General features: G+C 37.2%; 2 protein-coding genes across 2 annotated transcripts; one reads left to right on the forward strand and one right to left on the reverse strand.

Annotated features, from left to right (window-relative positions):
* Positions 1–28: 28 nt before the first annotated feature.
* LOC120347282 (arylsulfatase K-like) lies at positions 29–2,695 on the reverse strand. The gene has a single exon (XM_039417187.2). The coding sequence runs from the start codon at positions 2,031–2,033 to the stop codon at positions 423–425; it is 1,611 nt and encodes a 536-aa protein (XP_039273121.2). The 5' UTR covers positions 2,034–2,695; the 3' UTR covers positions 29–422.
* An 8,688-nt stretch (positions 2,696–11,383) lies between these two features.
* On the forward strand, positions 11,384–15,014 carry LOC120347422 (putative oxidoreductase TM_0325). The gene is made up of 8 exons (XM_039417384.2): positions 11,384–11,506; positions 12,812–12,942; positions 13,302–13,436; positions 13,573–13,669; positions 13,738–13,848; positions 13,978–14,014; positions 14,293–14,356; positions 14,797–15,014. Exons 1-8 carry the CDS (start codon positions 11,470–11,472, stop codon positions 14,935–14,937), a joined length of 753 nt encoding a protein of 250 aa, XP_039273318.1. The 5' UTR covers positions 11,384–11,469; the 3' UTR covers positions 14,938–15,014.
* Positions 15,015–15,236: the final 222 nt, after the last annotated feature.

Consider the following 15,236-nt stretch of genomic DNA (forward strand, 5'->3'; position numbering starts at 1 on the left):
TATTTTCAGTAAATTGTCGTTTTCTGTGTGACTAATCAATTTCACTTTAAAAGGTTAGAAAAATGTATTACATTTAGATAATAAAAAAAACGTACAAAATACTACAATTATTGTTAAGCGTTCGAGGGCCGCATTGGAAGCTCTCTGGGGCCACATGCGGCCCGCGGGCCGCAAGTTTGACACCCCTGTTTTATATAACATCGAAAAACCTAATAGCATCACCAGAATTCAAAGCAGTAGGCTACATCGTATAAAACACTATTTAATACATAATATGCTTTGATTTATGGCACTATATTTGACGAATTTGCCTTTGAGCCTTTATTTAAACATATTAGAATACATGGTATGATGTTAGTTGGGCGAGATACCAGAATAACTTGAAATTGTGATAATCATTAAAAAATATTCAATGAGGCACACTATAGTTCAAACAACCATTTATCAATAGCAGCCTGATTCTGTTCTGGATCTTTTTTCCAATCCATCCACCATCTTAAATTTGATATAGTATCTGCATATTTACTTCCAAGGGACTTCCGCCAGTTAGAAAAACTTCGCTTATTATACAATTTCACTCTGTTGGTGACCGCATTGTAATCAATCTGCTTCCGCAAAAACTCATCAAATTGTTTAAGTAGCTCATGATCAGTCTTTCCAAGATCATTCAATTCATCTGGATCATCCTCAAGATTGAATAACATGGAATCAATGTATTCTGGGCCATAATCATAAGCAATATATTTCCATGGTCCTTTTCTAAGCATATATGAAGATGCATTCACATTACATCCATGATATTGACTCAAAATCCAATCAGGATGCTCGTGTATCATTTCTGGAAGTAATGAAGAACCATTGAGATAAATGGGTTTGTGTAAATTAGCTATATCCATAAATGTTGGATAAATATCAACAAGAGAAACTGGTGTGTTAATAAATTGAACCTTGTATTCATTCTTTGTATTTTTTCTCTCAGTATTTTTTGGAAAAGCTATTACCAAAGGTACATGAGAGCTGCCTTCATACATAGACATTTTGTAGAATTGTCTATGTTCCATAGCTAGCTCTCCATGATCAGACGTAAAGACTACATAAGTTGATTCTGTAAATCCATATTTATTTATAGCATCAAATATCTCTCCAACCATCGCATCAGTTTCAGCACACATTGCATAAAAATAGGATTTGATGTCAATAAGTTCTTGTTGTGAAAACTGAGATGAGCAATTTTTAACAATTGTAGAGTAAATATCAACTGGATGCATTTGGTTCAGAGGTAACCATTGTGGAATATGGATATCCCCAGTCGATACTTTGTCAAGCCAGTAAGGCGAAGTTTTAAAAGTAGAGGCCCCTGGGTTTTCCCCACTTGATTCAGTACTATAAGGATGGGGCATATTCAATCCTACATATAATAGAAACGTGTTATGGCTGCCTTCTAAACTTTTATTTTGTAAAAATTCCACGGCATTTTTCACATTTTTCCAATCCTTGACATTGACTTTTATTGTTGATTTATTCCCTGTCAATTCCACAGTTGGTCTTGCTTCTTGCCTCAAAGCAAATTTCACGTTTCGTGTCCAAGCTTCAACTCGGTTGCTTACAGTGTGTGCACCAGATTTGAAATCTGTCTTACCAAGTATTTTAACGTCATATCCAGCTTGTCTTGATAATACATCAGCCCATGTCATGTTGAAGTCATCAGGTAATGCTTTATAATTATTCCAAGAATCAGTAATATGGGTATGTAGCCCACTCCAAAGTGCAGAACGTGATGGGGCACATATAGGGTTGTTTGAGTAAGCATTGAGATATGTGACACCGCTTTTTGAGAGTGCTCTAATATTAGGCAATTTGACAACACCTTCATACCGTCCACCAGTGACTAATCTGCCATCCATAGAGTCACATACAATCACCACAATGTTACTATGTCCATTTTTTGTTTCAAACTGAGCCCCGGCTGCTCGTTCATGATGATTGATTGAAATAATTAAAATAAAGAAAACTAGCTTTTTAACTATATGCATCCCGAAGACCTAACTATTTTGATGACATGAAAGCACAATTTTTTCATATCAAATAGGGGGAAAATAAAGACGCAACAACAAAAACAAGGCTCAGTAATAAATCTAGAATGCGGAATGCAGGCATACAGTAATATAGAACATCTAACAGCATGATTGACAAATGTCTGTAGCCAGCCTATATCATCCAGATATCAGTAATTACAGTATTTATGGAATCATTCATGCACTCTTCAGGGTCATGGTAGATGCCTCTGGTTTGTTTTTAGCAGGGCTGGGGAGTCGGAGCTGGAGCTGGAGCTTGGAGCCATGTAGCCGTGACATTTTGATGGAGCCGAGGAGGGTTGGTAGCATAAAAGTCATATTGGGGATGGCAAAATAGGGATGGCGAAATACGGTCGATTTTAATTCTATAATTTCTGGCGTCTCCAAACACTTAACAGAACTAAATAGTTGTATAATTAATCAAGTTACTATTGTTCTAAAATAAATAGTGTTGGATTATATCACGGATCTTGGTATTTTTAAACGGCGATAACGATTTGGCAAGATCGCAAAAATATGAATCAAAATTAATTATAATCGGGCAGTTTCCACACATTTTACGTCCGTAGCTTGTCATTTATGTCAGAGATGCTTTTATTATTTCGTAAGTCGACGCAACATTGAGTTACTTTGAACAGAATAAAAACAATAAGACAAGTGCTGGTATCGGTAATGGGTTACATTTTTAGCACAATAGAAAATTATTTTCTGACAAGTCGTTTTTTTTTAAATATTATAAACAAAATTATTCGCCAAAGCGCAGGAAAAAGTATAAATTATATTTTCCTAATCTTCCCAATAAAGCAACTTATTTCTCCGAATTGCGAAAGTTTATTGGGGTATCGTAACAAAACGTATGAAAACAACTTATTTAATATATGACCTTGGTTGGATCTAAGCGAGACGTGTGAACATAATAATATTCAAATTTTGATTTCACTTCCATTCGCTCGCGGGATTGGCAAGAATAAACGCTTTGCGGGAAGGTTTTCTAAAAGTGAGTGCGTTTAGTTATTAATAATAACTTTACATAATTAATAATTTCCCGACGTAACTGGAAATAAATGCGAAAATGACGACAATATCCACCACGCAACCGTGAAAGAATGCTGTAACGCGCACTGAAAAATGAATATATATACCAAACAATCTAACAATTCTATTTTGTCGTCTTAAAAACACATGACAAAGTGCATAAAATCGTTTGAAGATTTTGCACGGAAACGAAACAAACAAACAGCTTGCGAAAAGTGACGTACTATTACTTTAAAATTTGAAAAAGTATCGGAATACTTTGATATAGCAATATGGACTGATAAAGTTATTTTGCAGTGGCGGCGCGTCAATAGGGCCAACCGGGGCAATGCCCCGGTTGTTTTTTCGGTACAATAAAAAAATACCTCAATATCGGTTGCACAGACTGTCTACACTAGCCATATTCTCCCGACATGGTTCATTTTTCGCTCGCAAAGCCTTCGCCGAACGTCGACGTGGCGACGCCGATTTTGCCCCGGTTGCTCATTGTATATCGTATTCTCTCTTTTAACTTCCACTCGCCGCGTTTGTCTCGTTTGTTTTCTGTTTCTTTTACTAAATTATCGGGGCCGATCGGGGCTAGCCCCGAAATTATGACGATGCAATGCCGACGTTTCTTACAACAACGTGTTGACATATTCACGCATTCCTTCCCGTTAGTTGGTTGGTTGCAGCACAGTTGGATGAAGGACGCGCGGTTTCTATTCGTCGGCACAACCAAAACGTCGAAAAAACTGCCATGTTCTCGGTCGATTGATAGATGTTTTGATGTTCATTGGTTGTCACGAGCTGTCCCTCCGTGGGCACGATGAACGGGCTGGCTCTTCTAATAGAGGGGTATTTTTGGATATGGTGGAATACACCGCATCCCTAGATACAGTATTGAGAGATCATCTTGATGCCGCAACTGTTTCGAAAGGGACATCTAAGGATATCCAAAATGATTTGCTCGACTCAATGTATAAAATTTATTTACAACATTTGGCTCTGGAAATTGAGAATTGCCAGTTCCTTTCGATTCAGTCTGACGAGACAACTGACATCACGTGCGTTTCCCAACTGGCTGTGATTTTCGGTTTGTGAAAGATGGTAAACCTACCGAGAGATTTCACAGCTTTGTACCAATCGTTGATCGCACGGCTTGCTGGATATCGGCTGTACTGAAAGAAGTGTTACAGCCTTACAACGCGAAGTCAAAATTGATAGCTCAAACTTATGACGGCGCGGCAGTCATGAGTGGGTCGAAACATGGTGTTCGAGTTTATATAAAAGAAGATTTTCCTCATGCGCATTTTTTACATTGTTATGCACACCAATTTAACCTCGTTATTAAAAATATGTGTCTTGATACCCCTCTCGTCCGTATATGCAAATGTTTCGGGGTTTTCTTCATTTTTTTCCGTTTCGCCGAAGCGCTCTGACCTCCTTCGCCAGATATGTAGCCGCCGTCTCCCAGCTTGTGCACCAACACGTTGGAACTTCCAATCACGCGTGGTGCAGGGCATGTCCGAAATTAGGTCTGAGTTCATTGAGTGTTTCAATGGCATTCAGAGCTCTCCGGTTTGGGACGAACGCTCTGTGAGGGAGGCGGCAGGTCTAAAGCGTCTGCTAGAAGATGGTGAGTTTTCATTTTTTCTCCACAATATTCTATCACGTGGATGTATTATACGGCGCATTGCAGTCAAGGCTAATGGATGGAGCGTCTGTGCGGTCGTGTATTTCAGACATCTGCGATGCTGTATCTCGTATCCGGGAAACAATAAAATACGACGACACATGGAGTGCTTCTTTACGCCGCGGGCAAACAACGCAGCGTTTGATTTTGTCTGCAAAGGAATGCTGTGACATTCTGGTGAATCAAATAGGCGATCGTCTGCGCACTGAACACCTTGCCGCGTTCTCTTTGATGAACCCCAAAAAATTTTCAAAATTTGCACGTCAATTTCCCATCCATTTGTTGGCTACTGTCTCCAAATTTTACCCCATGATAAACGTGGGTAAATTGGAAAATGAATTGCCATGTATATAGACCAATCAAACTTTTTTGAACATCACATCAACTTGCGCGCTCTATGGGTTCCTCATAGATAACACTCTAGTAACTACCTTTGCGGCGTCTGCAAAATTTCTGGACATCATTTTGACGACGCCTATTTCTTCCGCCGACGCAGAGCGAACATTCAGCACGCTGAAGCGTATTAAAACGTATCTCAGAAACACAATGAAGCAAGATAGATTAAATTCCTTGGCTGTTTTATCCATTCACAGAGACGTTATTTCTGGGATGCATGACTTTAATCAGCGCGTTATTGAGCATTTTGCTTCCAAGAAACCGCGGCGTGTTGCATATATGTTCAAGCAGTAGAAGTCTAGCAGCATATATATCTATGAGTGAGCGACGCATGTCCTTATCTTTGCATTAACTTTCCTTTCTTCATAGTAACGTTTTAAACCTTATTTTAGGTTTTGTCTGCTTTCCCGAAGTTTCTGTTAATGTGTCATTGTATTTATCTGGGTAAATATTGCCTTTCCTTTTAAAAGAGGTTTCAAAATAAACTATGTCTATATTTATTAATCCCTTGACTTGGACCGGTTTTAAAGACACTTTCTTAAAATTGTTAAAAATTGTCGCTTTTGCCGATTGGTTGTTACCGATGGAATGGTTTTTATACTCATAAAATGATGGGAGAACTTACAGCGCTCATCCTGTCCCCGTAGATGGGGGTGACTTGGTCCCGCAGTAGCTTACCCCGGTTGTCAAAATGACCACGCGCCGCCACTGGCATTTATAGTAAATACAATATGTAAAATATACAATCATATATTTGTAATGTTTGACACTGTTAATTTTCAAGGCGCACTCAGAAAACAGCCGCTGTGCCACCTTTGGAAACCACTGGACTAGACCAAAAGTAGCGCTCAGTACCTGTAAGAGGCACGTGGTTGAATTTTTGATGATTGTTTTAGGCATGTAAACCAGTTTAGTGCCAACTCTTCACTTTCGGAATAGGCATAAAAGTTATTTTTACAGTTCCATCGTTATGGGAAATAAGCAATAATGATTAAATATTTTAAAAGTATAATCAACGAAGTAAAGTCAAGCGCACTCATTTTGCAACAAAGGATTTGCTATCCAAGTTACAGGCAAACGGACCGACATAAAACGGACAAAGGCTTCTGAGAATAAAAAGAATTGCGGTGTAGAATTGCGCGTCAGCAAATACCGATTGGCGCGAGACTTGGAGCAGTTCATGTCAATACGATCAAGACAACAGGTATGAGATAGTGATTTCAACATAAAAAGTCTACTACTTTTATTTATTTCAAAAAATACAGTAGGCTTAATGGGATTCGTTTGGACGTCATCAAAAATTACTGTATAGGTAGAATTACTGTAGAAAATACATTCAAAAAGTTGACATGCACTTGGGTCAGATATATCAGAATTAGTTGGAGTTGAGGAACTGTGTTGTTGAAGAATCCTTGGAGTTGCAGGTATGCACATAACCTCGTGGATCCACAAAATTTACGTGCGTGTTGGTCAAGTATAATGATACCCAGGTGGGTGTGGAGTATATAATGTTGAGCGATTTTTTCTAAGTGGATATTAAGTATTCGTATCAAGATGACGCACATCCTAAACCCTAACCTGGTACACATACAATGTTCAGGTTGTGCGCCATCTTGGTACGAAAACCTCGGGAGCACCTTTTTGTTAAAAACAATTATTTCATAACTACATGAGTTAGTTTTGAATATATAGTAACATCGAATCTCTATACAATGTCAGAAACTCAATTAAAAAACTACATTTGTGTTGCCGCGGGCATTTCGTTTTCCTGCTTAAAGCGTAGTGACTTGGATAATATTTTATTAGTTGAAATGGATTGGAATATTCGAACTCGTCTTTCACTCCGAACAAGGCCATGTAAAACCATCCACTGGTAACTAACGATGTGTAACGTGTTTTCTTTTGGAAAAACCGGAACTTTTCAGGTGCAGCATTGTCTTTGGCCAAATTAATATATATATCCTTGTGAAAATAGATGGTATGCGTATGCGAAACCGAGATGTGCACCTTTTATGCCAACATAGTTGAGACAAACATTTTGATCACTAGTACATCACACAAATTTTCCTGCGTGCTTCGGTTGTACGTAGTATCGCGCACATGCATCAAATTCTACTTGTTTATTGAGCTATATGTTTTTGACGAGCTTTTGTGTATGAATTCATTCCATAGAATTTGTATGCTGTTCTAAAGAATACTTGTTTCAGCTTTTTTATTCATTCAAACCGCGTGCTGGAAATAAGTTTTGTAATATTGCGTGTTAGTTTTCAACTGTTTTTTTTTTATATCCATCACTTGACATCCTCAAATCGGTGATGCCAGTAAATTTTTAATACAAAAAGATCATTATCATCTGCAATAAAAACAGCAGTACCCACTCAAATGACAGCTGGAGGATGGATACTCATAGTATCTGCTCCATCGCGTGCCTCTTATCAGTTTACATGAGTGCCAATTGGTATCTAAGCTCAGCCAGAGACAAAAAGTTTCGGACTGCGGTTGGCATGACGAAATGTTTTTAAATATATATACTACAATAAGATTATTTGACTGCATATTACGGAAAGTTACGCCTTATATGTTATTTCTCATTGCACTATTCCTTTACTGATATTCGATAATATGACGCTCATCTGACATAGTTTTTTAGGTGTGTAGATGGGTATAATCTTTTTCACGCTGTTCAGATGGGTATGCGCGAATATATCTAAGAATCGCTAATATTGGTTTGCTATGCGATGAAATCCCATCTTGGCATTTCTGCCTCTCGCAATTGCTGCGTATCTTTATCGGAGAAGTTCTGTGCCGTGGTTATCAAATGAAGAAAACATGGGAGTATTTTTTCTACTTCTCTACTACTATCAAACCTTGACATTCTGTGAAAACTTTTTCCATTCAACCTTTTTTTGAGACATCCCAAACAACCACAATCAATTCTGTCATTAAACTTCCGAAACAAACACATAAAATCATCAAGAGATCCACCGAGTCCTAAGTAGATATTGCTAAATTGATTTTTATTTTACCATTTTTCATGTAATGCATTTTGGTAAACCTGTTATCTATCGTAAATACAGCACATTTGACTCTGTTGTAGTGAAACTTTTTTGGGCTCGCATTTTTGATATTTGTAGTTAGATCTCTTGGGGTTCTGTAAAACAAGTTACATACAAAATATTGGTTGTAAGTTGCAAAACATGATCATGTCGTTGGAATAACTTGGCATTTCACTATCCATATATCATTCATTGTCGAGAATATTAATGTAATCATAGAATCTAAAACCCGTTTCTGTGAATTTTTTGCTGTAGCTGAATTTGAAGGACAGCATGTCAACAGGCAAGAGAAGCACGGTCGCCTCTTTTAGTTTATGACAGGGTTTCCTAAAAGGGGACCCCGGCCTCCTTGGAGGCCACTGATGGCCGGGTTATCTGGGAGCACGAACAAACAGATGGTAATGCGAATATATATATATAATAACAATGTATTTTTATAGAAGCGAAGAAGCAAAAGTGTTGAGAGCCTTTGGTAGTTTGAAAAGCATTGGCATGGAACATAAGAATGAACTACATTCTTTCCCAGAGATATACTATAAAATGTAGCAGTTTTATCATTCTTGTTTTCGTGATAGCATTATCTTCTATACTGCATCGTCATGATCATCCCGCTGCATAACAATCGTTGCTGACAAATATTTGACTGTTCTCCACCGGTTGTAGCCTATATCTACTTGAACCACTGCAATTGCAGGCTTGTATTGTTAATTGCAACAAAAGCGGGTATTTTGAAATAGTACTCTTTATTTTACGCGTATATTTCAACAGTATTTCAATATATATGGGTCGCGAACCAAAGCTGGGTTCAACAAATACCTAAATGTTATTAATTTTATTTCCTAGTAAACTTGGTGCTTCCGTAGTTTGTGCACCAAGAGATCTAACATATCCAACAAGTAATTCTGCAATGGCAGACTATTTCGATCTGACGTGGGCAAAGTACGGCCCGTTGGCCAAATCCGGCCCATTGGGTAATTAAATCTGGTCAACCTGATGCTGGCCCGAGGCTTATAGACCTTTCCCCAAGCAACGACTTCCTTGTTTATTTTATGACGTTGGCCAATCAGCAAGATGCAAAAGTGACGTAGCAATACTTCCTTTTCGCATCCGCTCAGACACTTTTCTCACTCAGACAGATTTTCAGGCGTGGTCGTAAACATTACCTCGTTTTCGAGTTTTTGAACTCTATTCGTTGGTTTTCAGTTGTGTTTCGGAAATTTAAATATAAATCAGATAATTCAATGATCACTCTATCTTCTTTGGAGTTTTAATTTAATTACAGTAATAAAAAATTAGTGTAGATATAGCTGTGATAGACTTGGCTAAAATTTTACCGGTACTTTCAAAAAAATAGATTGTTGTATGCGATGAATCATAATGATGGTTTGAAACACATACCCCATTTTACAGACGCCAACTCGCGAATCCACTCTCAAAATAATCCCCGAAAATTTTGCAATGGTAAAGTATATGAAGAATTTTCTCAGGGGTCAAAGGTCGGGGAAAGGTCCATTGTTTTCCAATTTTGCTTTCGTAACATTGTGAATATTGTTAATAAAATGTTTCTGAAACTTTTTACGTCACACTTACATGGCCCGCCAGTAGGTGGGCACAGTTTTTGGCGGCTGGTCCAAAATCCTTGCACACCTTGATTTAGTACATATGTCGTGTTGCCAAGGGCGGAAAAAATTGTTTTAAGAATTTTTTGAAAAATATCTAAAATATTTTGGTTGAACATTGGTTTTAAAAATATTAAATCTCCAAGTTTAAAGTCTAACACAGAGACGTCATATAACTTCGTCTATATTTAAGGACTTGTTGTAACCGCCTTGAAAGATTGTCTTTGTTCGAAGGGTTAATAATTACCTATATTACAGTATAGTTATTTTCACACAATAATGTACACGAGAGCGCTATCAGAGTACCTCACATCTTTGTAAAAAGAAGCACGGCGCAGTGTTTGATATGTGAAATACTCGTTTACTCTATCACGCTTCAGTGAAGTAGTGCAATTTACTAAAGTAAGTGCAGTGTTTAGACGCCCATGCTTCTCACCTGATTACTGCCGTGGTTGCAGATAGCTAGGATGGGCAAATCGAATATTTTTATCGAATCGAATAATTCAAATATTTTAACAAATTGTCGAATATCGGCTATTCTTAGCATGTATATACAGCAGCGTCCAGGACGCTAGATGTTCTAAAGATGTTAAGCTACATTTTGCCCGACCTCTATTTTTACATGGACCAATACTTACGCAACAGCGAACATCGAGGTTTGTTTTTTTATATTTCGATACCGTGTTCAAATTTTATAAATTACCGAGCGAAAAACCAGAGAGAAACTGATCAGGTCGAAAGAGTTTGCATTCATATACGATAAATCGATCGTTAATTTATAAAGGCATTCGGTAACATATCAAGTTCATCAAATTTCCAGTGCAAGGTTTAAAATGAACGAAGGAAGGTAACAAGATTCACTAAGAATTGCCAAATGTTATTTATTTATAATCAAAAATATCAATGCATTACTTACAATGTCTTATTCTATAGAATTGTGAGCTAATTTTTGTTGATTGTTAGCAGACGAATTATAACCTCATCCACTTTATGCATTGGGATATTGTTACCAAATACCAACTACTGTATACCATAAACTCATTTCGTCCCATTAGGTAATTTCTGTTTCGTTGGAAGATATAACGTCGTTCTTGCGATAGGTTATAACTTTTAGTCTTATTTCATAATGATGATAATCCAATCTCCGGCAGCCAGAGATAGTACATTCAATGATTTATTTGAAAATGAGTTTCATTTAGCAGCCAGACATTTGAGGAACAAAGTTTGTAAAGTTACCAATAATCGAGGAATGCTTTTCAAGCATTATCGGGGTATATAATGAAAATACAGGTAATTGCTGCGGTATATATATGGTAAATGTACTTGAACCAACTTCAGGTAAAATATTTTTAAACGGATGTATTATTTTTTCGTATTGGTACCAGTACAAAATAATAAATATTGAATCGAATGGAAAAAAACATTTTGTTGATAAAAATATTTTCATAGGCATCGAACATCTTGTTAGCTAATCTAATGCATACTACCATTGTTCAAACATAATATATATCATTATTTCTGTTGAAGGTAATCTCACGCATTCCGTGAGTTAATGTATAACTAATAAGTAACGGCAGTCCGTTTTGAAGTGGTCAAAATATTCACTAAACGCTATGGGGAAATTTTCTGGAAAAGTAGCAATTATTACAGGTAATAACTTATGCTTTAGTTGTACTGTAGGCTACGCTGTAAGTAAATAGGATTGACTTTAACGACACCCTTTTCATAGGGGGTTGCATATATATAAGCGGAATTCATCAACGCCAAGAAGATAGGTTGTATGTAGCCTTGCCTTGTTCAAATTTGAAATTTTTACGAAGTAGCTCCGAAAATGTATTGCAGTCATATATTTGAAACGTTGTTTTGATCTTGTTATTCTGTATTGACCACAAGTTGCTATGAATTGGGCGTATTTTGGAAATATTTTATATATATATATATATATATATTGTAGCAAGTACATAAGTATAGTTACTGTGTATTTTAATATTTTCACCACTTATTGTTAGTAGTGCATGTTATTTGCCTGAAACAAGGTCGTTGTCCCAATTTATTTCCTTTATGATATATTTCTCTCACTCAGTGTAGCTTGTCTTTGCCGTTCTTTGTTAGTTAGAAATTTGGTTTCATCACATATACTTGCTTTAAGGTTTCAAGTGTAATTCGTTATTTGGATCAATTCGATTGTACAAGTTTACAATACGTATCGATCTTAGATCGATAATTAGTTAATAACTCGCTAATTATACGACATAATTAACCCAAAATCGATAGGCGTCTGGTCCGAGGTAAGGTGCATGCACATGCAAAATTTGGAGCAGATTCAACCACGCGTTCGTGAGATATCGCGTTCATCTAACAGACACACACACACACACACACACACACAGACATACATACAAATACCTATCAATATACTTACCGATCTTAAGATCGATAAGTAATAACAATTGTGCTTTTTGACCTCTGAAGGAGTCAAGATCAGAGTGTAACTCCGATCTTGACTCCTTCAGAGGTCAAAAAGCACACAATGTATTGAATGCCAATTGTTATATTGTAAAGTTGTACAATCGAATTGATCCAAATAACGAATTACACTTGAAACCTTAAAGCAAGTATATGTGATGAAAGCAAATTTCTAACTAACAAAGAACGGCAAAGACAAGCTACACTGAGGAGAGAAATATATCATAAAGGAAATAAATTGGGACAACGACCTTGTTTCAGGCAAATAACATGCACTACTAACAATAAGTGGTGAAAATATTAAAATACACAGTAACTATACTTATGTACTTGCTACAATATATTCTAATATTTATCTCCTTGCATACGATGACCACAGTCACATGTTGCTTGTTCGAAGCATAAAATATGCAATGAAAATTATAATGTGAAAGTGTGGTTTTGAGTTTGCCTTGTTCAGACTCTGCGGGATATTTGCACTTGTTTCAGGTGCGTCTAGTGGAATAGGCGCGGCCACTGCTGTGGCTTTAGCGAAAGAAGGAGCAAAAGTGACAATATGTGGACGTGATCGAGAAAGATTGTCAAAAACGTCTAAGTTGTGCAATGAAGCTGGATCTGAGGTTTGATCACCCATTTTTTTTTATCTATAGGGCATCATGATCTAACACAAGACTGAAATAACAACGACCTATACGAAAACGAGAATTATTTTCTGAGGAAAGTAATGGTGTAAATAAATCTGATAGATTATGATGAAGACTCGTGGAATAAAATAGTTTCAACTAGAGGTTATTGATAAAGGGGAAGCTGATCAACGTGTATTATTCATACAGATGCTGGGGAATAACGAGCGGCCATCTTATATCCCGGTTGCACGTTACTTGTGTATTCGGCAAACATTCTCTCCCTGTTGATAACAACCTTGTGATGTCGCAATACTGTTTATCTTTTCTAAATAATTTGAATTCGCTTTTAACAGGTTTTGGAAATTGTTGGAGACTTGATAAAAATTGAGAATGTTGAGTTGGTGGTCAACAAAACGACTGAGAAGTTTGGGGCTATTGATATTCTTATCAACAATGCCGGTTATGGAATGTTCGGATCTATCGGCGATGTGAGTCACTACTCACTGTTGACAGTTGTTATTTACCGTTCTGGTTTTAGCTATTCTAGTAGTAAATTATTCTCGTTAAGGTACCGAAATCAATTGCATTTATGCATTGTTCTTATTTTTATAATTGCTCACCCAGCTCGCCGTTGATGATTTTGACAATATATTTATGGCAAATGTTCGAGCACCTGTTTTCCTCTGCAAATACGCTTTGCCTCACTTGAAAAAAACCAAAGGTAAAATTTCATTTTCGAATAACATGTTTCTGGATTGTCTCAAACTGACGATTTATTATTATTCTCAGGTTGTGTCGTCAATGTGTCGAGTGTTGCCGGACTAAGAGCCAAACCCACAGTTGTTCCTTATGGAATGACTAAATGCGCTTTGGATCACTTCACGAGAGGATTTTCAGCAGGTAATTGTTCAATTGTTCACCGCGTCGTGTGAAAAAATGTTGCTCTAAGTAAAGGCATTAGCCGGCCCTGAAGGAGCTAAATATATATATTCATTGTTACAAATTGTATGTATATATTTGTTATTCCAGAATGTAGTCCTCTTGGAATTCGAGTGAATAGTATAAAGTAAGTGTGTATTTTATTTTAATACTGTTTATATATATATAACTAAATTATGCGTGGATTTACAGGTTGTGTTGAGAGCTCTAAAACGCTGTTAGACGACCCGACCTTCAATGTCAACAAAGTATTGCCAAACTATTTTCTATACAGTATCGGGAAATCTATTGTGTGTTCAAATTACTGATTGATTTGACATATTTCATCAATATCTGTGTGTCCTAGCATTTTCCAAGGGCTTTTTATGGCGGCATTGCCGGTCTTGTAATGTGTCTTCTTTACAGTCCTGCAGCAGTACTGACAAAATTTGGAGACCGGCTCGGCTTGCCAAAGGAGTTTGTGGATGGGGTATGTAATCTATATATAGAGACTTTTGTCGAGAGTGAAAAATGTAATTGTTGGGATGAATTTTAAGAATGGTGTGGCGTAAACTAGTTGCCTGCGTTTCAAGTATGACAGTTCGTCATCGGCCGCTAGCGTTAGGTAGTGTAAGCGACTCCCGATAGGAATCAGCATTGATGTACTTGCTACTTTGGTTTTCTGACGCTTATCAACGTCATGTACCACAAGCATCCGCTGACATGTAGAAGGGTTAGACATTGCCTATACGCCCTATCCCTTGATGAGGATATATTTTAATCATAGAAGCGTAACAACACTTTTAAATACCATTCCGCTTGACCATCGCCCCCACGATTGGTTGTTGGACGGCCGATTCGCCAGAGACGAAAATATTCATTTCCTTATTTGTTTGTATTCCTAACATTCATTTCCGTATACACTTTTAGTACATGGAACGACTGAAATCAACTCACCATTTTGGATTAATGCAGCCAGAATCAATAGCTGATGCGATATTATTCCTATGCTCGTCACCTCACATCACTGGAATATCTCTTCCCGTCGACTCAGGGTCGCTGAACGCTTAATTTATTATATTACACCTTCAGGTAAACTGCTATCGCGTTCCGTACATCGGGCACCAATAAAAAAAATATCAATTTTATTTCTTTTCAAAGTCAGTTTCTTATAAGGGCGGGGAGGTGCATATATGATAGGATGTTTGATAGAAAAGTTGTCAATACATCATAATAGTAAGACGAACCATGTGCTCTCGCCCAGTTGAGGGAATAGATAGCCATTTATTTGTTTCGGATGCATGGAATTAATAGAGCAGGTACAGAGATTAACGAGCCACCCTACCCTAAGAGATATTCCTAAAACCGCC

This window comes from Styela clava, chromosome 11 (genome assembly GCF_964204865.1).
Source record: "Styela clava chromosome 11, kaStyClav1.hap1.2, whole genome shotgun sequence".
NCBI classification, from domain to species: domain Eukaryota; kingdom Metazoa; phylum Chordata; class Ascidiacea; order Stolidobranchia; family Styelidae; genus Styela; species Styela clava.

What these genes read in the sequence shown, in the direction of transcription:
- LOC120347282 (XM_039417187.2), bottom strand. Translation starts at nt 2,033, where the DNA reads ATGCATATAGTTAAAAAGCTAGTTTTCTTTATTTTAATTATTTCAATC.
- LOC120347422 (XM_039417384.2), top strand. Translation starts at nt 11,470, where the DNA reads ATGGGGAAATTTTCTGGAAAAGTAGCAATTATTACAG. An exon ending in AAAAGTAGCAATTATTACAG is followed by an intron (nt 11,507 to 12,811) that starts GTAATAACTTAT and finishes CACTTGTTTCAG; the next exon opens with GTGCGTCTAGTGGAATAGGC. An exon ending in CACGAGAGGATTTTCAGCAG is followed by an intron (nt 13,849 to 13,977) that starts GTAATTGTTCAA and finishes TTGTTATTCCAG; the next exon opens with AATGTAGTCCTCTTGGAATT.